The sequence below is a fragment of the Orcinus orca genome, chromosome 4, assembly GCF_937001465.1.
Source record: "Orcinus orca chromosome 4, mOrcOrc1.1, whole genome shotgun sequence".
In the NCBI taxonomy this organism is placed as follows: Eukaryota; Metazoa; Chordata; class Mammalia; order Artiodactyla; family Delphinidae; genus Orcinus; species Orcinus orca.
The window spans coordinates 140,644,850-140,669,427 of record NC_064562.1 but is presented as its reverse complement, the minus strand read 5'-3'; the positions used below and the strand labels follow the sequence as shown (position 1 = coordinate 140,669,427).

Here is a 24,578-nt window from a genome sequence, read left to right as displayed (position 1 = left end):
GTATGGTTCACTTAATTTTCACTAAGCACTTATGTACCAGTACTCTTCTAGCCATTAGGGATATGACAGTGCATAGAGCAGAAAATACTTCCCTTTGTACAGCTCACATGGGTCTACTGCACTGATTACAAAGTTAATAATGCCCAAGAAGTTCACAATGCCATGTTCTGATACTAATTTCTGACATGAAAGTAAAATCAAGTATGGCTAAATAAATAGGGATGGATTTGAATTTAAGATACATTTTTAAAATGTGCACCATTCTGACATATACTTTCAAGTAGCAGTATAATGGAAGCGTTATGACCACAAGTTATTTAACTTCTCTGTGTCTCAGTTTTTTCATCTGTGAAATTGAGGTTAATAATATCCTACCTACAGAGTGGTTCTGAGGATTAAATGGGTTAATACACGTTAAATGCCTTTAATAGGGCCTGGACAATGGTAAACTCTATCATTTACTATAACAAAATGACTGGAAAACAAAATACTAAGCTAATATTTTTCTCTCATTTAAAAATTCTATATACACCTGACAGGGACTTCCCTGGTGGCACAGTGGTTAAGACTCCATGTTCCCAATACAGGAGGCCCAGGTTCGATCCCTGGTCAAGGCTAGATCCCACACGCATGCCGGAACTAAGGAGCCCGCCTGTCGCAACTAAGACCCAGCACAACCAAATAAATAAATATTTAAAAAAATAAATAAATACACCTGACAAATTTTAATTACTAAATTCATTGAAGAGTTCATAATACGATTCTATTTTTCTGATGACATGAGACTCCTGAACTTACGTAGTCAAGTTTAACAATACTAAGAATATATTCACATTTAGGTGACAACATATAACTTAAAAACTAGTTATCAATATATAATGGGATCTCAAGAGATAAAACAGGGGGTAAAAGATTAAACGCTTTGTTAAGAATCTTTAAAAGACAGATCTTTTCTTTCTGAAAAGTACTGCATGATCTCACCTATATGTGGAATCTAAAAAAGTCTAATTCATATGATAGAGTAGAATGGTGGTTAACAGGGGCAGGGAGTCGGGGAAATGGGGAGACAGTGGCCAAAGGGTACAAAATGTCAGTTATGTAGAATGAATAAGTTCTAGAAATCTAATGTACAGCATGGTGACTACACTTAACAATACTCTATTATATACTGGAAATGTGCTAAGAAAGTAGATCTCAGGTATTCTCACCACACAAACACAAAAAAAGTAACCACAGGAGATGGATATGTTAATTTGCTTGACTGTAGTGATCATTTCACTATGTATATCAAAGCATCATGTTGTTCATCTTATATAAAAACAATTTTTATCTTAAAGGCTCAAGTGGATTTTGAGGGGTGATAAATGTGTTTATTATACTGATTGTGATGATGATGGTTTCACGGGTGTATGCGTATGTCAAAACTTCTGGAAGTATACACGTTAAATACATCTAATTTATCATTTTAAAAAAAGGATCTTTTATTTCTGATACAGAATATACAGAATCTCAAATTCCCAACTGGGCATTTTCAACCTTTGACATAAATGTTACTAAGGTCGGTCCCTAGGGGTGGGACGTTAAGTGCTACCTGGAAAGATTCTTAGGGATAAGTGGCAGGTACAGCAGTCACCAACTAATCAAATACATTAGTTTTTATTTTAAGATTCACTGATTATCACAGTTAACTTTATGGGAAACTCAATCCTGAACTTTATCAAATAAAATAATTTTTTAACATAAAAGTAAAAATGGATTTAGGTTATTTACTGGATAAGGGCAGAAGGAATAAAGAAAAGGGAAGGAAAATATTTCAATACAACATTAATACACTGGAAAATATGATTCAAGAGTGTTCATTACTGAGGTAAAACTTACTGAAATCACACAGTCAGCCACTGGTTTCTTCAAAGCATTTTCTGAAGTCTCTTTAAGCTTAGCCAACAGCATTCCAGTAACTTGCTCGATTGCAAAAGGTCTCTCTTCTTCTAGGTATCGCGCCTAAAGCCAAAAGAGGAGATATTTATCAAGAGTCATTTATTCATCTAGTATTTTATGAGCACCTACCTTATACATGATCGATACACAACAGTGAAAAAGGCAAAGTCCTTGCTCAATGAAGTTATATACCAAAAGGATTGCTCTAGTATCATTATGTCTCATCTCTGAAGTTCCAGTGCCTTACACATAGTATTACAACCAAATAAACTATCAAGAGTGTCTTTACATGCTCCAGATCCCCATCTCCCAGAAGAGCAAGTTTTATCATTCACTACTCTTATAAACAAATAAGGGGAAAAAGATCAAATAATCTTTCTTTTGGAAGTTAGAACTCTTCTTGGGTTTAAAATGAAAACTTTAGTAATACAGTTTTGTGAAAAGGAAATGAGAACACAGCCAAAAAAAATTCCTTATTTAAAAAAAAAGAAATTTAATATATATTACTGCATATAGATGTATACATGGAATTTTTAAATTATTTTTTAAAATAACTACTTCATCTCATACACAGGTTTAAGACTAGGTTGAATTTAAGCACCTAAAATGAAACTTTACAGTGCTTCTTGACCAAGGAATACTGTGCTTTATTCAAGTAATCAAACCCTTTCATAATGACAACCACAATATTTATAAGCAATACAAAGTTACCTTAGAACCCATATGATAACTACATCCAACTTACAGAAGAAAACGCTATGCCTTTTAACTTTGTACCCCAATGGAGTGAATACACTAAACTTTGGAAGAGCTTTAAAGAACTTCTCAAGCAGCACAATGCATGTTTGTATATAAGTGTATAAGTATGTATAAATAATTATATAAAATTTACTTTGAAACAGACTTAAAATTGATAGTCATTTGTTTCCATATCAATTTACAAGTAAGTTCAAAACCAAGCATTACATGAAATTACTGTCTTTAAACATGGGAAAAAATCAAGCACATTGAAACAAGGGAAAATGAATCAAGTACCCATGTGTCTTAGTCTGATTATAGGAGGCACAACAGTACAGTATTTTTAAAAATAATATAAAAGTTAGAGGAAATAAACATCAAAGTTTATTCAAACAAATGTCAGAAAAAATAAGTGGATAAAATGCTTGAGAAGTTGAATGCTAAAGATCTTCAGTCTTCAAAAGATGAAGAAACTTAGTTTGACACAGGACTGATTAACGTTTTCAAAGCCTCTTCAACTAGCTTACATGCGCTCACTATGACTGTATAAAAATTGTATCACTTAAAAATTAGGTTTTGGCCTAGTGGTCCGGTAGTTAGGACTTGGCGCTTTCACTGCTGTGGGCCTTGGTTCAATCCCTGATCGGGAAACTAAGATCCTGCAAGCTGCACAGCCTGGCCAAAAAAAAAAAAGACATACAAGGTGTTAAAACTTTACTTCGGACTTCTCTGGTGGCATAGTGGTTAAGAATCTGCCTGCCAATGCAGGGGACACGGTTTTGAGCCCTGGTCCGGGAAGATCCCACATGCCGTGGAGCAACTAAGCCCATGTGCCACAACTACTGAGGCTGCGTGCCACAACTACTGAAGCCCGCATGCCTAGAGTCTGTGCTCTGCAACAAGAGAAGACTTTACTTCTAGTGCATTCTTTCATAAGACATGGCCACCAAAACTAGAGCAAAAAAAGATAGAGAAAGTTATGGAGTAGATGGTAAAAGTTCTCATCACAGGGGAAAAAAATTGTGCAGTGATGGATGTTAACTAGACTTACTGTAATCATTCTGAATGTATACATATATTGAATCATTATGTTGTACACCTGAATTAATACAATGTTATATGTCAAAAAAATTAGGTTTTGGCTTTCTGTAAAAATAATTTATTTTGTTTTTATCAAACTACTCACAAAGCATAATTTTTAATTTTCTTTTGAAAGAATAAAAGCAAAAGAATTTAAGTAGTTTAGAATAAAACTGCTCCACAAAGAATCATTAACCAGAAGCTATCATATCTAAAGGACATGTGAATATTATTCTTTATCTCATTTATTGCTATCATGACCCATCCAGCTTCCTAGTCAGAAACTCCTGATCCACAAATTTCACCTCCTGATCCAAAAATTTCACCATTTTTCAACTTGTCTTTGATCTCTCATGGTGTCTTTTTTGAACTACTGTAAGTTTCATGTCTCCTTACTACAACTCATCATCCATCCTGTAGTCAGAACCCTCTTCTAAACATGGAAATATATATCAAGTTTAAAATCAGCTATTAAAATTTTTAACTTTGAGATATAATTCATATCACATAAAGTTTATCCTTCTGAAGTATATAATTCAGTGGTTTTTAGTCTATTCAAAGCTGTACACTGATTACCGTTAACTGTAGTACATTTTCATCACCCTAAAAAGAGTGACCCATTAGCAGCAGTAGTAGTAGATTCACCCATTCCCCCTTACCCTTAACTCCTAGCAACCACACATCTGTTTTCCATGTCTATTGATTTGCCTGATTCTGGATAGCCATAAAAATGGAATCATACAATACGTGGCCTTTTGTATCTGCCTTATTTCCAGTTAGCATGTTTTCAAGGTTCATCCATGTTGTAGCACATATCAGTACTTCACTCCTTTTTATGGCCAAATAATATATTCCATTGAATAGCTATACCACATTTTGTTTATCCACTCATCAGCTGATGGACGCTTGGGTTGTTTCCACTTTCTGGCTATTATAAATAATGCTATTATGAACATTAGTGTACAAATTTTTGTGTGCACATATGGTTCAATTCTCTTGTGTATATACCTAAGAGTAGAATTGCTGAGCCATATAGTAACTCTGTGGTTTGGGGTATTCTGTTAGTTTTTGTTAACCAATCTATAACTTTCTGTCTCAGGATGTAGAAGTAAAAATTCAGAATCCATCTCTTACTTGGAAGAAGAGTTTGCTTTAATACTTCTGTAATATGTTATAAGATTCTTCTAAATTAGAGAAAGCTCATTATAGAAACTAACATACTTTTGGGGTCTATTTTTCTAAATCACATCTGCCTTTATTCCTTAAAAGTGGTTCACCTCTGAAAGTTCTCCAAATAATAATCCTTTTTTCTTGACAATAAAAGTATTTGGATTAAAAAGATTATTATTCTAAATCAGATTCTTTTTTTGCATTCACTAAAGCATATTACGAAAACTGCCTGTATTTTTGGTATAAAGGTACTGCATCCAGAGGAAAGGAGTTAAATTTAAAAATTTTTAAATATTTAAAAACAGGCAATATTATCATATTTGGTTTCTTTAATTTGAACATATGTTTGCATTCTGGGAATATAAGCTTACCTTAACTCCTGCACTTCCATTAGACATCTTCTGCAGCTCATAGGGAAGCCTGATCCTTTCAGTTTGCACAACAGGATCATCAAATGATCGCCCATGAAGCTTTTTGAAACCATGAATTGTGTTTCTTACATTCGTGATTATCTGTTGGCAGTAAACACTTTTATTTATCAATTACTTAATTAATGCAAAATAAACACTATGCTAATACTTGAGAATCACCAAGTCTCCTTATCCTACATATCCAAGTTCAGAATCACACACAATCATTCATTCTTCTGGTTTCTAATTGATAGAAAAATTACACTATTGCCCCTCCAACTCTGCTCCTACCTTAGGAATGTTAGATTCAAAAAAGAAAACTTTAAAACTTTTCAAATAATACAATGAAAATCTATCTACAACTCATTTCTGGCTTTCTTCAACACTTTTGGGCTAATGAAGTAGTATCTTTGATTTCTTTCTTTCCACTTTCATTTGTGTTTTTATTTAAACTATGTTTTTTATTGCCATGTTCTTCTTTTACTCTCAATCTTATTCTTTGTGGTACTATGTTGCTTCCACTGCTGAAAACTGCTCCTAGGCTAGTAAATTAAAACTCCTTCCATGTAACACGATGCTAAGTTAAAGTGTCTTAATTTGTAAATAGCTTGTATTTTGGCAAAGTAATTTTTTTCTTTAACTAGAACATGTACTTTAAACTATAGAATATTATTGAGATCCAGTTGCTTCCCTCTCAGTGATCTTTAAAGCCAAGTAGATCTTGATCTTCAGTTATGAGATGAAAACTACTGGGATGCTGAATTACCATGTTGATCTCTTTAGCTTTTTTGGAGAAGTAACTCATAGTTTGCTTTCTTCAGAGAGTCTGAGGTCTACGATACACTTAGAACATCAGCCAGGGGACTTCCCTGGTGGTCCAGTGGTTAAAGAATCCGCCTTCCAATGCAGGGGACACGACTTCGATCCCTGGTCAGGAAACTAAGATCCCACATGGCGTGGGGCAACTAAGCCTACACGCCACAACTGTTGAACTTGCGCGCCTCAACGAGAGAGCCCATGTGCCGCAAACTACAGAGCCCAGACGCTCTGGAGCCAGAGAGCCCATGCACCACAACTAGAGAGAGAAAGCTGGCATGCCACAACTAGAGAGAAGCCCGCAAGCTGCAACTAGAGAGAAGCCCGAGCACCGCAACGAAAAGATCCCGCATGCCTCATCGAAGATCCTGTGTGCCGCAACTAAGACCCAACGCAGCCCCCCAAAATAAGGAAAATTAAAAAAAAAGAAGAAGAAGATCAGCCAGAATACGAGATGTAAACTTTAGTGAAGGGGTCCTTTTGGCACAAACAACATTTGTTTATATGTAATATGAAAATGGAAAAGAAAGAAAAAAACACATTCATACACAGGCCAACTGTAAGACAATCTTGATAAAAAAAAATCTTAAGCAAAAATTCGTGGATAAATGAGTCAATTGAATAATTGAGTACAAAAAGTCATGAGGAAAAATGCCCCATTAAACAGACTTATTTTGTAATAAAGAAGACTCAGGTATATATTAAAATGTAAGAAATAATTGTTAAGGGTTTTGGTTCATGGTAATAAACAAAGTCCAAGGAAGATGAACCTATAGCATGGAATGTTAAAAGTGAATGTTTTATGCAAACGGATTTCAGAAGCCTAGAAATATAAATACTTAAACAGATTCCATGTAAAGTAGTAGTAAAATAGTAGCCACAGAGGATTACTCTGGATATTAGTTTCTCCATTTTTTCCCACCTTCTTTTACAAAGACATCATTCACTTGTTGTAGAAGTATATATTCTAGATAGGAGGATATCCCTCATAGAAAGTGACCATACAAGGAAAAACTGACGCCATTTGGTAGCATATTCTGACTTCACAACTAAGATTTTTTTTAAATAAAATTCAAGAAATATTTTACAACCCAAAGCAAAACATATCTAATAAGATACAAAGATATAAGGACCAGTCATCTTCTTTATTCTCTTTTTTCACTCTCAAGTACATAAAATGGGAGCTTAGTTACCAATATGAAGTTAACTCTGCCTGTAAGTCAAAACATTTACAGGAAAAATTTACCTGGCTCTTAGCTGCATTTCCAATGGCTCGCGTTCTTGATCCCAAAGATATACAGGCTCTAAACAGGAAAAAAACAAAAAGTTTGTTCTCAAGGTTATTTTTATACTAATGTGCTATTACTCTGCTTCTCTCTATATAAAAAATGAATTAAAGGAATGAATATAATTATGTTTTACTCAAAAAAATAGGTTACTGAAATCAGAATTTTACATATTTTTAAACTTTCTTAAGTAATAGAATAGTGGTCAGAATAAAGGTTAGAATTTTTCTTAATGTGCTAATACTTGGCAACACTGTATTGGTCCCAAAATTGTTTTTCAAATTCTACTGGTCTATGACTTACTAAAAAGACTAACTGTATTTAGTAAGGCCAGGCTCCTTGGATCTAAATCCTGGCTCTGCCCATTAACAGCTGAGTAACCTTGTAGAAATTACCTAACCATTATTTGCCTCAGCTTCCCATCAAGAAGATAGTGTTGATAATAATACCTACTCACAGAGTTGTGTGAAGACTAAGTGAGTGAGTATAGGGAAATGCTTTGAACAATATGATTGTTGCTTTTATTACTGCAAATGTAATTCGGCTTATAAAAACAAGTGTAGAGTAACATTTTTATCAAAAAAACTTTCAAAAAAAAATTTCATGTTGTGATTTGAGAAAATGTTTCCATGGATTCAGTTGTAATTACAGGTAATTATTCATTCAATCAAAAAATATTTACAGGCATTGTGTGTATACTAGCTACAATCACTATGCTTGGAGAATATAGTCTATCAAAAGAAAATCAACATATGAAATAAAATTATGAATGATACTAGCAAAAAAAGAGAATAATCACTTCTAGATAATAAGGCTTAGGAAAAGCAGGTGGAAGATGTGATTTCTGAATTAAGACTTGAAAGAAAAGAAAGCATTTTAATATGTATCTGTTTTGTGGAAAAGGACATTCCCAGTATATGTCTATTTTCAATAAGACAGCCTGAGTGATCCTCTTAAAGACAAACTCCTCTGCTAAAAACCCTTCAATGGTGTCCTATCTCCCCAACAGCCAATAAAGCCCTTCATGGTTTGGTTCTTAGCTGCTCTACTCTGGAACTTCAATCTAGGTACACAGGTCTCCTTGCTATTTCTGGAAGAGGGCAAGCACATTTCTGCATCCGGGGCTTTGTACACGCTGTTCTCTCTTTCTGGAACACATGCCATGAGCTCTCACTTCTTTCATGTCTCTGGCTCAAATGTCAGCTTATCCGAGATACCTCCTCTATCTTATATAAATAACAGTTTTGCTCCTCCCCAATACATACATCTCCTGTTTCCCCAATTTTATTCTTCTCTATAATGTATCACCATCTGATACAATTTATTTTTTTACTATCTCCACAGTAGGATGTGAACACCATGTAGGTAGATAATGTCCCATTGCCTTGATCTGCACTATCCAATATGGTAGCCACTAGCCACATGTAGCTAGTAAAATTTAAATTGACTAAAATTAAAAATTCAGTTCCTCAGCATTAGTCACATTTCAAGGGCTCAAGAGCCAAGTGCTTAACAGCTACATATGGCTACTGGATATGCAGAGAACAGAAAATACATAGAACATACACTGTAGAATAGAAAGTTCTGGATAGCACTGGTCTAGACATCTGGTACATAACCAAGGTACTTGCTGAAAGAAAGGGAAGATGGCTCCTAAGGTTAATGCTCACTTGGAGACTAGGAAGAATACAACTTTGCTAGTTTCATAGGACATTTTGGTAGATACATCAGAGGGCCAGATTATACAGTGTCTCAAATGATATATTATAAATTTGAAATATATTTCAGTAGGTTATGAGAGTTCATTAAAGGCTTTTGAATAATAGAATGAACACTCCATGCTTACATATAATACAAAGTGGGAAAAAAAAAAAGATCCCAGAACAGTGCTTTTCAAGGGCTGAACAAGATATTGTTATACTGGGGACACAGGATTTTTCAGGGAAGGCAAGCAGTTAAGTTCATTCAGTCAATTTAACAGATGAATACTGAGTAACTACTACATGCCTGGCACTCTGTTGGGTACTAAAGCTATAATAATAAGGGGAAAAAAGTCAGACATCGTTTGGCTCCCTTGGAACTTATATTGCTATAGAGTCACAAGTGAAAGTAAACTAGGTGGTACAAAAACGGGTACACATGGTGCAACAGCACGAATTGACCTAAAAGAGGATCAGGAATGGCTTATCGGAGAAAGTGATGAGATTTGAAGGAAGAGTAAATGATGATGGATTCAATTAGGGGAGTGTTTGGTGGAGATCGTTTTTTTTTTTGGGTGGGTTCGCAGGCCTCTCACTGTTGTGGCCTCTCCCGTTGCAGAGAACAGGCTCCGGACGCGCAGGCTCAGTGGCCATGGCTCACGGGCCTAGCTGCTCCACAGCATGTGGGATCTTCCCGGACCAGGGCACGAACCCGTGTCCCCTGCATCGGCAGGCGGACTCTCAACCACTGTGCCACCAGGGAAGCCCTGGTGGAGATCATTTTGACTACAGGAATGGGAGGAGGGCTAGAAGTTATCAATAATCTCTATCAGTATAGTAGCAGCTGAGACAGAAGGAAAAGGAATTAAGAGATTTCAGGAGCTAAAACTCAAAGGACTTTGTGATGAACTAGGTCTTCGCGGTGCAATCCGGCAGCCACCAGACACACGTGGCTATCAGGCACATGAAACGCAGCTAGGCTGTATAAGTACCTCGCGCTAACCAACTGTGACACTGGAGCTCCAGCGCAGTTAATCTGAATTGGATGTATTTATTTTAAGTGTGAAATACACTCTGGATTTTGAAGATTTAAAATTTAAAAAGAAATGTTACAATATCTCATTAATTTTAAAACACTGATTACATGTTGAAATAAGATTTTGAATATAGTGATTTAATCAAGTATATTAAAACTCTGCCTGTTTCTTAGCTTTTTAATGTAACTACTAGAACATTTAAAATTATGCATGTGGCTCACATACATTATATTTATTTTTATTGAACAGTGTTGGAATACATAATAGGAAGAGGTATCAAGAATAATGTCTAGGTTTCCAGTTTGTGTAAGAGGGTAGATAGTGGTGCCATGCAATGGGACAGAAAACACTGTAAGAGAGACACGTTTGGGGATGGACTTTCACAAGTTCTATTTTGGACATGTTGAGATTGAGGTACCTTTGAGACATCCAAGCAGATATATATGTAGGACTAAAATGTTAAATGTGATGAACAGATGAACGAAATGGAAGTTACTTTTAATTGTGATCTGGCCAAAACAGGATATAGTAAGAATCAGTGGTTCAGGTGACATCTTGATTTCTCTTGCAAATAACTCCTTGATTCAACACAGTCTTTACCAGAGTAGATATCTGCATACCTGATATAGCAATCCACACGGATGGCTGGCATTCCACCCTAAAACTCATCAGAGAAAACATGGATTTGCCATCTCTTAGCCTGTTTATAGTCCATCTTACTCTCAACTCCATTATTTGGATACACTTCTGAATACTTTTTTCAATACGAGGCTACCAACATTTCAATGCACAGAAAATCTTATTCTTAGGTTGATTCTCAAGAGTTTAACTTGTTAGAACACTTAGTTCCAAATAAGATTGATTCAACTATCATTTATTAAGTGCTGTATTCACTGAAATATGTTTTGCACCTGTATCACTTCACAAGGAAAGCTAAACAGTTATCATTATCAGATATTCTTTTAGGTTAAAAGCAGACAACTTTTAAAGTTTAAAAATTTAATGTTATAACTTGGAAATACCCAGTTTCAATACAGAGAAAATTGTCCTCACATACTAAAGTTCTTCAAATTCCTTCCTTCAATTTTTTTTTTCAAAAAGATTCTAGAACACAGCCATTAAATAAATACCTGCCAAGGATTCTCAGAAAAATCAAAATAAGTTAAATACCTATTCTCTTTCAACACTTTTACCTGACCTTTAGTAATACCAAGGAAATTACACACATATTAGGTTGATATAAAAGTTCTTATAGAAAAGGATATTCAACAGTTTATCCAACTATGTATCACATAATCCAATTATATTATACTTTTTATATATTATTTCAACTACTATTTAGAAATTCCATTTTATACCTAAAAGAAAAAAAAAAGGAGAGTTCACAATGCAGCTTAAATATATTATATCCAGTCTGATGTTGCCACCACAGTGGTAGTCTTAGATTCTCAAAGAATGCCACAAAACTCTAAACAAATAAGCAAAGCTTCTGAATGTCCTATATCACTTTTAGTAGAGGAGGGGCATAAAAATCAAATGACAGGATATTACTTTAAGAAAGATGTACTTGTATTTTCCCTTAAAATCTAAGATTAACTTTCTGTCTCTCTTATAAAGCCTATTTTTATAAAGCCAAGGCATGGTTAGGTTGGAGAAAACACATACTGCCAATAGACTATGAAACTTCTCACCTAAGAGGGCAACACTAAATTTGTTTGCTTCTTTATAAAGCAAAGGATTCAAAACCTCTTGATCTTACCATTTACACTTTAAAAATAGCCCTATTTTTAGAAATCTCTGCTTTCCCTTGCCAGTCCCATGAGACCATAATTACTATTTATAGCCTCTTTGGCTATCATTGAGTAGATGCTAAGAAATACAATAGCTGAATTAATGATATGAGAGGACAATCAATTAGTTTAAATCAAAAGGTCCGCTCCTTGCATGGCCAATTTGGCTCTGAATCAAATTGTCAACCGCTGATATGGTTGCCAAGATGTCCATAGAGCAGGGTTTCTCAACCTTGGTACTGCTGACATTTTGGGCTAATTTTTTTTGAGGGAGTGGGGCTATTTTGTGCACTAGAGGATTTCAGGAGCATCTCTGGCCTCTACCTGCTGGAAGCCAGTAGCACTCCTCCTTTCCCCCTCCCCGTGTGACAACCAAAATATCTTCAGATATTGTCAGATACGCCCTAGGGGACAACATCTCCTCCAGCTGAGAACTACTGCATCATTTCCCAAATAGTGTTCTGTACAAAATGATTCCTTAGTGGTTCAAATAACTTGGAGACAACATTCTTAGAGTGTTTCAATGCCTATAAACAAATTAAGGGATCTGAGAGTTTGACAGTAAAGAAAACATCTAGTTATTATTTCTCAAAATTAACTATCTGGAAAAAAGTTGCCCTAGAAGGGGTGGGGGAGGAATGTTCTCAAAAGGACTGATTGTTGCCATTTCCTTTTTAGCTTGCTACTTAAAAGTATAAAACTTCTAGGCATATATGATTTAGTAATAATATAAACTTTCAAATCTTTCAATATGGACAATGCATAAAACATTTTAACAGATAAAAATAATAAAAATTCCTTTAATAGTTTCCAAACGCTTCTAGTAAGCATAATTCACAAATTAGTTTATAACTTGAACCCATTAACAGAAATCACAGACATTTATATAGGTAGACACAATAATTAAAAAGCTGATTAGATACATTAAATGAGACATATTGTTTATTTAGATTAATTATTAGATTAGATACATTATTTTAAAAGCTGACTATCTTACTTAAAATTCATCAGTTCAAAGACAAATATCCATGCACAGTAATTTTAAGTCTTTTGATTATGACTGCCTAGAACAGAGGTTTGCAAATTACCCCTTGCCACTTATTTTTGCAAATAAAGTTTTATTAGAACATGGCTATGGTCATTTCTATTTTAGTGATCACATACTAAAAAGACTACCAATGACATGAAAACCTTCAACTCGTAATAGATATTATGTAATTTGTACCTATCATTCCTTGACTTCTAGAAACTTTTCAGAATTTGTCACCCACAAATTCAAGGCAATGACTGGAGATTCATTTTGTTTCGTGCATAATATTCATACTAAAAGATTTTATAGTTCTAGCTTTGGCCGTGCTTAAGTGTGAGATACCTGCCCACCCACTCCTTTAGGCACAATTTCATTTTTTAAAAAAAGAAGGGTGTGGGAAAGCTGTTCATTGAACTTTGTTTGTCAACAGCAAAATATTTTGAAATGTACACTAATGGTAGTGTATAGATAAACGGAATGCTGTACAACCATTAAAAAGATGAGATAAATTAGAATCATATGAGCAATCTGAGATGTCCACAGTATATTTTGAAAAAAGCAACTGCAAAATATGTATAATGTAATTCTACGTTAAAAAAAAAATCCCAGTTATATACATATACTTGCAAATGTATAGAAACACACTAAAGTTTAGGAGGTGTCTGGGAAGAGAAAAAGATTTACTTTATGTAATTCTTCAGTATTTAAAATATTTTAAATCAAAGTTAATGTAAGCTAATAGTAAAACATACAAACAAAACCATTTCATATAGTACAAAGAATATTTAATTAAAAAACTGCAAAAATATTCTCCTACTCCAAACTGCTATTATCATAAAAAGTCCTCCTACCCAACTAGCCACTGTTAATGTCTGTAGTTTTGTCATTTTCTGTGTACAAAAATTTTTATTTTCCATACCCCAAGGTAAGTGATTTCTACTTTTGTGCATTGAAGAGGACATCTCACATATTTGAGGTGTAGTGTATAAATAATATTTTCCCATATTTTCAGATTATACATACACTGGAAAAGAAATAGGGAAAAAGTAATGAAGACAGAAAAACAGAGAATTGAACAGTAAGTCGGATCCTACAGAATGTTGATGACAAAACAAATACGTACACCTAACAACGTCTTGAAATAATAGTTTGATTAAAAGATCCATTTTCCTTACTGTAAAATAAGTTCATAAAAATTCAAAACATTACAGACTATGTATTAAAAGCACACTCTATAATTCTACTGTCAAGAAATATCCATTGTTAATAGTTTATAGTCTTTCCACACTACTTTCCTCCATAGGTTTACACTAACTTATTTTGTGTACATATTTTTTAATGAATTTCTAAATTGAAACAAGATTTTTACATGTTCTTAAAATAACTTAAAAGCATATTAAAACATTTTAAAACAAGATAATACTTCTTAAAAAAATAGCCAAAAATAGATGACTTGACTGATATTAAAGATCCTTCTCTCTACAGTAACTGCCCAGACAATTTGTCCCATGACACCCCCATGAACCCAATATATAGATACCATCCATATGCCAATGGATAATGTAAGGACATTGGGGTTCAGGGGTCAAAGCAGCCTGAAACTGAATCCAGTTCACTGCTTACTAGTTCATGGCCAAGATACTTAACTGTGCTTAAGGCTTCTTATGGAAAAAGATAGCTAGTATTATCAAACTCATAGAACTGGTGTGATATGTGTGACAGTGCAAACACAATGCTTAGCACCTAGACATCACTATTATCAATACAGGCAGGCAGCATGTTTTAGCTGACCACATGCTTTAATCTGATACTAAATGAGGATTTCTGGCTGCAGTTTTCTTTTCCCATGTGTGAAACTAATCACTTTGATATAACTGAGTCTAGCATGGAAATTCCAATCCCTACATCTATACTTAATCAAGCAATACAAACATATCTAAGGCCTTAAGAATGTACACACTCAGTAATTCTACTTCTAGGAACTTATTTGAAGGAATTAAGGGTCAAAAATTTAGTTATAAAGATAGTTATCGCAACACTGCTTATAAAAAGAAAATATAAACAACCTGAATATCCAATAAGGGATGAATTAAATTAAGGAAATGATTATACAGACACTAAAACTAATAGTATAGAAATATATTTTATATATAAAGAGGACACCAAATAGAATATAAAATATAATCTACCCTTGAAATACACACAGAGAAAACCATCTGGAAGTTTTATTTCTGGATGGAAAAATTATAATTTTCATTTTCATCTTTTAACATGCCTATATTTCTACAATAAACATGTACTATTTGCATAATAATTTTAAATAAGAAAATATTCAGAAAAAATAAGTTAATATTTTATTCAATTTATGCGTGTTAATTTCTTTCTTCCTCTTCAATTTATGCACGAGATAAGAGAGGCTAGTACAAGCACTCCCAACTTTACAGAAGGTGAATCTGAAAAACAGGTTTAACTACTTGCCCTTGGTCCCTTAATTGTACACCAAACTTAAGGAATTATCTTTTTCATTAAATTGTTCTTTGTTTATACGTGGGATTCTCCCATGAATCCATAATCAAGTTTGTTAAAGAATGAAACAAATGTGAAAAAGTATGGATGTTGAAACCAACTAAATCAAACATTTCCTACCTCTTTTCCACAGGACCTTTTTATCAATATTTTATCCTATTTTAATCTATTCTATTCTATTCGCCTCAGGTCACGTGGGATATTAGTTCCCTGACCAGGGATCGAACCCGTGCCCCCAGCAGTGGAAGCTCGGAGTCTTAAACACTGGCCTACCCAGGAAGTCCTCACAGGATCTTTTTATAATGTATTTGCATCTCAGAAATACCTGTGTCATATTACCTTGATGTCAGCAACTGGAATATGGAAAAAAATTTTTTTTGAAATGCTAGTTTTTGTGTATTATTAAACACTGTGGTGTATCAGAAAAGTTACAGGTCCTCTAATAGTTATGCTTTTTGCAAGACAGGCATTTAACGAATAAATGTCTAGGGATCAGAAAGGGCTATGTTTTCACTCAAAAATGTAAGCCCTGCAAAGCAAATATACAGTATAAGAACACTGGACTACAGTGAAGTATTAGTTCAGTAACAATAAAAGACAAATTTCTGAGATAAATGACAGTACACAGCCACAGAAAGAAGGGAAGAGTTGCTGATACAAGCTAGGAATACAGTCCTTCCACCTTTAGAACTTTCTACTTTGGATTAGGCTCATTAAATCTAGATATTAGAAGTGACTCTCTTACAATCAGAAAGATCATTAACTCTCAGCCACACAGAATTTGCCAGTGTGCTTAAGAATACTAACAAAGAGACTTTTAGAAGACTTAAATAAGCAGCCTAATTTCTAAATAACTCTCTTTGAAAGTTTGGCCAGGCTCTTTAAATTTAAAGAGTCATGGACCCACTACTAAGATTTCTGAGCCTGGAAATGCAGTATCTATTTTACAATTCTGGTTTATGACCTTTTAGGATAAGGCTTTAAAGATAAGGGGAACGTCCATCCTACCTCTCACTTTTTCTCCATAGGCTAAGTCCCTGAAGCCAAAGACTGCCCCCATTAACCTTTACTCTGCTGAAAGAGCAGAGTGGAATTTCCTAGTCCTTTTCTGGCAGAAGCCCATATCTGCTGTGGCTTAAAACAAAACGTTGTAGAGATGAAGTCATAAATAGTTCACAATTACTACTTCACCTTCTCATTGTGCATAAAAGCCAGAAAAAGATGTAAAAAGAAGAGTTCTAACAGTACTATGAAAATTAACTGACCTATGCTCACATTTGAGAATACAACGATCCAAAATTTCAGTAAAAGAAATGTAATGCATATAATCTAGAAAAACGTGGTATAAAACCTTATAGAATATTCTTGGAAAGAAACCAAAGCACAAAATGATTCAAGTAAGCTATCGTCAACATCTCCTTGACATAATTTAAATTACTCATAAAAGTGTAGTAATATAATTATTTAAAGGCTTAGCTTAACACTGACAAGATTAGTCTTATATTTAAAGTATTGTATTTTGGACCATTCAGAAGGGTCAAATTAACATGTTTAGTTGCCTCTCCATAGGAAATAAGATATGGACAGTTGGTTTCCTCATAAAATTACCGGTAACAGGAGTCTACAATAAGAAGCTAGTTTTTCATACCCTGTCTTACTTAATTCTATTCTTTGCTAACTTCCCAGATCAGAGAAACAATGGAACTATGGAAACATGTTTCCATGACATAATGCCACTCCTCCTAAGTGTTTCGTTAAGTGTTCGTAATGGAATCACTTCACAGTCATGCTTATACAGGGCAGCGGCCTCTGACTCTCCAACGGTTCATTCTGTAGAAATATGCTTTTGGTAGGTTCTAACTCCCCCACTTTCCTTTAATGGATGAACATTACCAATACTTGAGGGCAACGACTCCCATCCCTGATTCTCTCCCTATTAATGTACCATTAACCTACGCCCCTGGAAACCGATCCGATTACCTCGAATTCTCAAGGACACTGAGATAAAAACCTGAATATCTCAATCTCTTCTTTAAAAACAAACAAAAAAGGTTTTCTGGGTCAGATGAACTTGCAACTCATCTTCTGATATTTGCAGTCTAAGCTTTCATTTCCTACTTTTTTTGAGAGAAAGCTGTCACGCTGACAGATGGGGAAAGCAGGAAGGGAAAAAAGAATAAACAGTTTTTCTACTGAGCGAGCGGCGATGCCCGCCCGCGGCCAATAATCCCACACAAGCCCCACTAGGGGTAACCAAAGATCTTTCTCCAGTGTTCCGGACATCGTGGTGGTACCACTCCAATCCCTTTCCCGAAAACTAAAGCAGGGCCGCCGGCGGACAGAGGCGTGGTGGGCGGCGTGGGGGGGGGGAGAGGGGGCGTGGGTACAGAAAGGAGAGATGGGCCAGCTTTCCGAGTTAAGTCCCTTGTCCTTGAAGGAAGAGCAGCTGTGCGGAGCGAGTACGTCCGACTCCCACCTGGGCGCGCCAACCCGCGGTCCCTAGAGATCGCAGTTGATGCACTGCACCTGTCATCTCAGAGTTCCGCGCATCAGAAGAAACCAGCGGGCGGGACAAGCGTAAGGGTCGGGAGGATACGTTTCCTAGGGTTATGACCAGACAAGGCACTTACGGGGTACACCTGTCGCTGTACTCATTGGCGATGGTTTCGATGCCGCCACTCCTCGCTACCGCGATGTAGCAGTTGAGAAAGCCGAGGTCAATGCCGACCACAGACATCCCGCCGCCTAATGCTCGGGGGTATGGTGCTGAAGCCCTCTGTGCGGGGACCGCGTCCTCTTCTAGGCTGTTGTTCCTGGAACTGCGACTCCTACGAGAAGCAAAGGAGAGATGACCCGAAGTCGCTGCGCATTAAAACGAGGGCAGCGCGTCGGGGAACCCTGGAGGAGGTGGAGGCCGCCCGCGCCGCAGCCTCCTCCAGCCAGGTCTCTCTCCACTGCGGTTCGGCCGCCTCCAACCGGCAGTTACTTGGGTCTGCGCCTGCGCGTTCGGTCGCTGGGGAGGCGCGCCGGCTCCCCCTCCGCGCCCGAGGCTGCTCCCGGCCTCGACTTCGGCCGCTTCCGTCAGCACTCGGGCAACGGCTGCCCGAGGAGCTGCGGGTTCGAGAAAGATCTGGAAAATGGAGGCGGCTAAGGCCGCCGGGAGTGGGAGGGAGGAGAAGGGGGAGCGGGGAGGATCGGGCAGGAGAGGAGGAGGGGAAGCAGAACTAGCTAGCTCGGTCGCCACCGCGCGGCAGCGGGGCGCACTGCGGCTGGTATAGGTGAGAGCGGCCGCCGGCGGTTTGCCCACGTGTTCGGAAGGACTCCTTCCGATTGTTTTGGCAACCGGGGGCGGCCGGTCGCCGGGGCAGGACACTGCCCAGGCCTGCCCGGTGTCGGGCGCGCAGCGTGGCGGTTGATGACCCGGCAACCACCTCCTCGCTCTTTCCCCCGAGGGCCCGCCCGCAGCCTTGGCTCCCCCCCCAACCCCCGCCGGCCTCGCCGCCCCGAGGTGCCCACGTGCCGCCGGCCGGCCCGCCCGCAGTCCTGCCGCGCCGCGCCCGCCCCTGTGAGGTGGCTCCCATTGTGCGGCCGACAGCGGCCTCGCCTCGCCCTACGGGGCACCGCCAATCCCGGGCGGGGGCGTGGGGGAAGGAGTCCTTTTCTCCTCACAAGTGACAGTGTCTGGTATGAAAGCCAATGGGACTTTTTTTTTTTCCCCGCCTCACCAGGGCTTGAAATACAAAAAAAACTTATGTCAAGAAACAACACACTGACAACTTTCCCTTCGTTTAACTTCCCTCATATCCTAAAAGGTGCAGTCTCATCCACTAACCCTTACCTCTGAAAACCAGTTTTACAGGAAAGCAACCTTACGCCTGTGTGTCGCCGTGACACCAAGCAAGCCTGTGCGTGGCCTCCAGCCTCTGCCCTTTCGTCCGCAGAAAAGGAGCCTCCGCTGCCCCAGCTGTCTGCTTTCTTCATTTGATCAGCATCTGTGTCTGCCTGAAGTTTGGCTGTCCTGTTCCTTCTCATTCGTTTCTTTGTGAGTTTCTTCCTTGTTCACTTCTTCCTGGGGTTCCTGTTCCTTGTCATTCGGTGCTTCGTGGTCCTGTCCGTTGTCGTTCAGTTCTTCCCGGGTTTCCTGTACACTCTCGTCCAATTCCTTGTGTGATTCCTGTTGCTTCTCGCCCGATTCCTCAGGTCTTTCCTGTTTCCCGTTGGTTGGTCTCATGAAAGAGACTTTTTTACGAGGTTTTTCCGTACGCTCATTGTCCTTATTTGTCCACTTTCTAAAAGAACGTAGACTTCTTACCACTATCAATGCTGCAACAGCCGCAGCAGCAAGGGTGGCTATAGCTCCTGCTGCTGTTGCTATGAGGAATGTGAAATCCATTTTCAAGGGCGGTACTGTGGAAACCGCAATGTAATGTTTTGGCTCTGGTCTTTCTACGTTAAAGAATCACACCGCTCTTCCGTCTCACAAGCACACCGGAGAAGTTGGTGACACCCGTCGACGCCGTCCTCTGTCCTCTCCGACGCGGCGGGTGTCGCGGCCTCGCCTCCCAGCAGGCAGTGCGTGAGCAGCGAGGGGACTGGGTGCCGCTGCTCCCAACAGACCCCGGGCCCCAGTGCTGCTGGGCGGCTCCCGGCTTCTCCCCGCACTCCTCAGTTGCCCCTGCGGCCACCATCCTTTTAGGCCCGCCACCGTGCGGATTTTGTCCAGAATATCCTGAAATTCTCCTAGGACCATTTATTTCTCCATGTTGTGTGTACAACTTGAGGGTGTGAGAATAATTTTCCTATTAAAAAAACACAAAATATCAGAGTAAAAAGAAAGATTTGGGGTCAGGCGCAAGGGATTATTGTCATTACATTCTCTACATTTACTGGGAGTAAATGAGAATACCTCCTGGCTAGGTTTGGGGTCACATAGACTTGGGTTGTAGTCCCAGCCTCACCTAAGTTACTAGCGGTAGGACCTTCGGCAAGTTACTTAACTATCCAAGTCCCATGTTCAAAACCTGTTAAAAGGAAGACGACAAATACACCTATGAGGCTGTTTTTATTATTAAATAATGTGAGCATAGCCACAATGCCTGGAACCAAAAAAGCCAATACATGGTAGGTATGCCCAGCTGCTGCTACAACATAGGGATTACGTTGATTTATGTATATTGATCAATGTATCCATCAATCCTGCTGTATTCTCAAAAATTCTAATATTTGTAGAGTTTCTTGGATTTTCTGTATATAGAACCATATGGCCTGGGAAATAACCAAATTTTTTCTTCATTTTTAATACTACTTCTTTTTTCTTAATTATGTTGCCTAAGCTCTTCAGTACAATGGTGAATATAAGCTATAGCGGTGAGCATCCTTGTCTTGTGCTTAACGTTAAAGAAAATACTTCTGCGTTGATATAAAAAAGCTAAAATTATCCTCTTTTCCTTGCTAAGAGTTTTTTCTCGTAAGTGGATACTGAAACTTAACAAACGCTATTCATCATCTATTGAAATGATCTTTTTTTCTCCCTAAATCAGTTAATGCAGTGAGTAATACTAACAGATTTTTTAACATCCCTGTATTCCTCGGATAAACCTGTTAGGCCACCCATGATGGTTCTGTTTTTAGATATATTGGATTTAGCTTGTGATTATTTTATTTAGAATGTTTGTATCTAGAAGGTTTAATTTTCCTTTCTTTACTCTTCTTGCTAATATCAAGATTATACTAGCTTCATAGAAGAAGTTGAGGAGGTTTCCCCTTTTTCTTTTCTCTGGCAAAGTTTTGGTAAAACAAGCCTGAAAACCATCTTGGCCTGGAGCTTACAATTAGATTTATGATCATGGGTTAAGTTTCTTTAGGGGATACAGTCTTTGTTTTCTATTATTTCTTGTATCAATATTGATTTATATTTTTATTGAAAATTGACCATTTCATGTAAGCCTTCACGTTTGTTGGCATAAAGCTGATTATTCATTTATTTAAAAAATCTTTTCTATATGTCCAATATTCTCATTCTTAATATTATTTGAATCTCTTTTCTTGGCTCCTATCACTAGTGGTTTCTTAAAGTGCTTCTGGGTTTCTTGCCTGTTTATTATGTCTTTGTTTTCTATTTCATCTGCTCTTTATTATCTCCTTCTATATTTGTTTACTTTGTCCTTTTTCTAACACCCAGCTCATTAATTTTGTCTTTCTTGTTTTCTAATACATATATTTGCAGCCATAAATTTCCTTCTACATACCATTTTAGCTGAATCTCTACCTGAATTTTCAAACAGTTGAGCTAGAAGAGTGGGCAGTGTAGAAAAAAAATCAACTTTACTGATATTACAGAAATGTGTCTATGGGCTTATAATTATTGCACTCCAGAATTAAGCAGACTTACCTGCTTAGTTATAGTAATATACCTAGTTTTACATTGGGGCCTGCCCCTGAAAAAATGCAAGAAGAGACCAAAATGTGTGTAGGCTCCCAAGAAAACTGAGAAAGAGTCTAAATGATCCCCCAATTCACCAAGTTACTTCTCCCACCAAAAAGTCTTTTACAGCCAGTGTTTATCTTGGTTTACCAATATGTTTACCAATTTGTTTACTTCATTGCTTCTTGCATACCTCTTTCCTTCTGGGTTTTCTTTCAGTAAAGGTCTCTGAATGGTGAATTTTTTGTTTCTGTCTAAAAATCTTTACCTTTTGAATAATAATTTGGTTGACAATTCTTGATTGACAGTAACTGTCCCTTATCTTTTGGCATCCATTATTATTGAGTCTAAATAGTGTTCCTTTGCAAGTCATGAGTTTTATTTCTTTGATATTTTGTAGTTTCATTAGGATGTGTCTAATGTGGATTTTAAAAAATATATGTATAGCTGATTCATGTTGCTGTACAGCAGAAACTAACACAACACTGTAAAGCAACTATACTCCAATAAAAATGAAAAAAAAAATGATTTCCCAAAGTTATACAGCCAGTAAGAGCTGAGTAGGGATTTGATTCCAGAGCAGGTATACCCAACCTTTACCTGACCCTGTTTCCTGAAAAGAGGACTACTGCAAGAACCAGATGCTGACCTGATTCCAATGATGGAATCAACAACAACTACCTGTGCCTCTCTGGGCAAGCCACACAATCTCTGGGGTGTAGTTCCTTCTTCTGTAAAATGAAGATGGTGGATTTTGCATTCTACAAGGCCAACTGTGAGCTCTCAGGTTATATTATCCTAAAATATACTAGTTGTATAGTATTAGTAAAACAAATTTAAATTAGATATAGGGAGTCCAAGATTTGCCACTAACTTTTGTGATTCATTTAACCTCCCCAGTTATCATCTACCTTTATTATCTACCTCACTTCAAGGGTTATTTCTAATATGTATGTCAGTGCTTTAGAAATGTGTTTGTGTAATACAGCACAAATATAAAGTACTATCCCAACATCTTCAATAAAATTTATAGCATTATAAATTTTTTAAATTTACTGGGAATTTTTTATTAACCTGAGGATGGATGGATTTTTTAGGTTCTGGAGAAGTCTCAGACATTGTCCTTTGATTACTGCCTCTCACCCCTTCTTTTCAGTTTCTTCTAGATCTCCTATTAGAATGTGTAGGGTCCCTTTATTCTAACTTCTATGACTCTTAGCCTCTTTTTGTCATGTTTTTAATTTCAAGCACTCTACCATTTCTAGATGTTCTTTCAAACTTGTCTGTTCTTTCATACTGTACTATTTGTATTATTTTGCTTCCTTTAAAAAATCTATTAAATCATTTTAAACATTCTAACTTTATAGCCTTTTAGAATATTTTATCACATTTTTAGTTCTTAGAATTAGGGTGCTAATTGCTAATTCTGATTGTATCTACCAACTCTGCTACACAGTGCTTGTTTCCTCATATGATTTATGTTTTCACCATGAATTCATCCTCAGTAAGGCTGCTTTTTCTGTGGGATTTTTGTGTGCCCTGGGTCATAGAAGTGTCCCAGAGAGGTTTTGTATTTGTTTCTTTCAGAGCCCTTAGGAAGTCTCACTGGTCCTAGAACAGTTTTACTTATTCAGTTTGGAGTTCCTGTATCACAGATAGTACTTATGTATATATTCTATACTTTGTTGTGATACAAGCCTGGGGGTTATGATTTCTCACAGATGACTTTCCTTTTTCCTACTCACTGCTTTGAGATGGTTGGCAATCCTCCTTGTCTATTATGGTTTGGTGCCTATCTTCCTAGTTTTTCCTCTTAAATAAAACTCCTTCCAACCTTTCAAAACTTTATTGGACAGTTTGTGTGGTTGGTAGGCACAGCATGTTCAGTTTCAGTCCCCTAGGTTAACATTTTATTTTCTTTTGTCCTAACTATATACATGTTGCAGGATTCAAAGAACAGGCTTTTGGTCTAGCAATTTAGTAATTAAATTGTTTGCTCTCTATGGATGCCATTTTTAAAGACTTTTTGCCTCTAAGCATGTCCCTAAACAAATTAAAAACTTTTATCTTTTCTTAGTTTATCTTTTTACGGGACACTATTCCTAATTTTTATTACTTTAACTGATTTTCTTTGGGCCATCTTAAATCTTCCTTTTGTTGTGGTAAACAGAACTAATGATAGTATAGAAGCGTCTTCTATCTTGTTATATAACTTTCTGCGTTATGTTGACCACTGCAAGAAATCATGTTAAGAGTTTTCAAAAGAGTTAACTTTTTTCCTCAAGTGATAACACCAAGTATATTAAAAAGTATAGTTTGTATTATTTTCCATGAAATATACTTTGCCCTGTGCACCAGTAAGTTCACTCACCCTATTTTGGTTTTGCCCACTCACAGCCTCACAAAATCCTTCTATAGTTTATCCCCACTAGCTTAACATTCCTTTACCCACTAAAACTTTTAAGTCTTGGGGATTTCAAATGTACTATCTTCTACAACATTTCTGAAAAACAAGACAGACTCCTGTACAAAACCTTGAAAACCCTGCTTTCTGTCTTTAAGCCAGTTCCCAATTCTAACAAAAATTTGGTTACTCTCTGCTTATTAATAAGTTAGAATCAAGGAAAATAAAG

The 24,578-nt window shown here is 37.1% G+C and overlaps 1 protein-coding gene and 1 long non-coding RNA gene across 2 annotated transcripts in view; one reads left to right on the top strand and one right to left on the bottom strand.

Moving 5' to 3' along the window:
• LOC125964312 (uncharacterized) overlaps nucleotides 1-15,909 on the top strand; it is a 47,842-nt gene extending 31,933 nt beyond the window's left edge. Inside the window, exons 2-3 of the long non-coding RNA XR_007477224.1 lie at nucleotides 14,008-14,073; nucleotides 15,711-15,909. This is a non-coding gene — a long non-coding RNA (uncharacterized LOC125964312). The remainder of the gene's footprint in view (nucleotides 1-14,007; nucleotides 14,074-15,710) is intronic.
• HSPA4L (heat shock protein family A (Hsp70) member 4 like) overlaps nucleotides 1-19,692 on the bottom strand; it is a 55,429-nt gene extending 35,737 nt beyond the window's left edge. Inside the window, exons 1-5 of the mRNA XM_004265119.3 lie at nucleotides 19,360-19,692; nucleotides 18,152-18,349; nucleotides 7,399-7,456; nucleotides 5,298-5,438; nucleotides 1,879-2,001 (exon numbers count right to left, since the gene is read on the bottom strand). Of these exons, the coding sequence (XP_004265167.2) occupies nucleotides 1,879-2,001; nucleotides 5,298-5,438; nucleotides 7,399-7,456; nucleotides 18,152-18,349; nucleotides 19,360-19,553 (714 nt within the window). The 5' untranslated portion in view covers nucleotides 19,554-19,692. The remainder of the gene's footprint in view (nucleotides 1-1,878; nucleotides 2,002-5,297; nucleotides 5,439-7,398; nucleotides 7,457-18,151; nucleotides 18,350-19,359) is intronic.
• Between the last annotated feature and the right edge of the window lie 4,886 nt (nucleotides 19,693-24,578).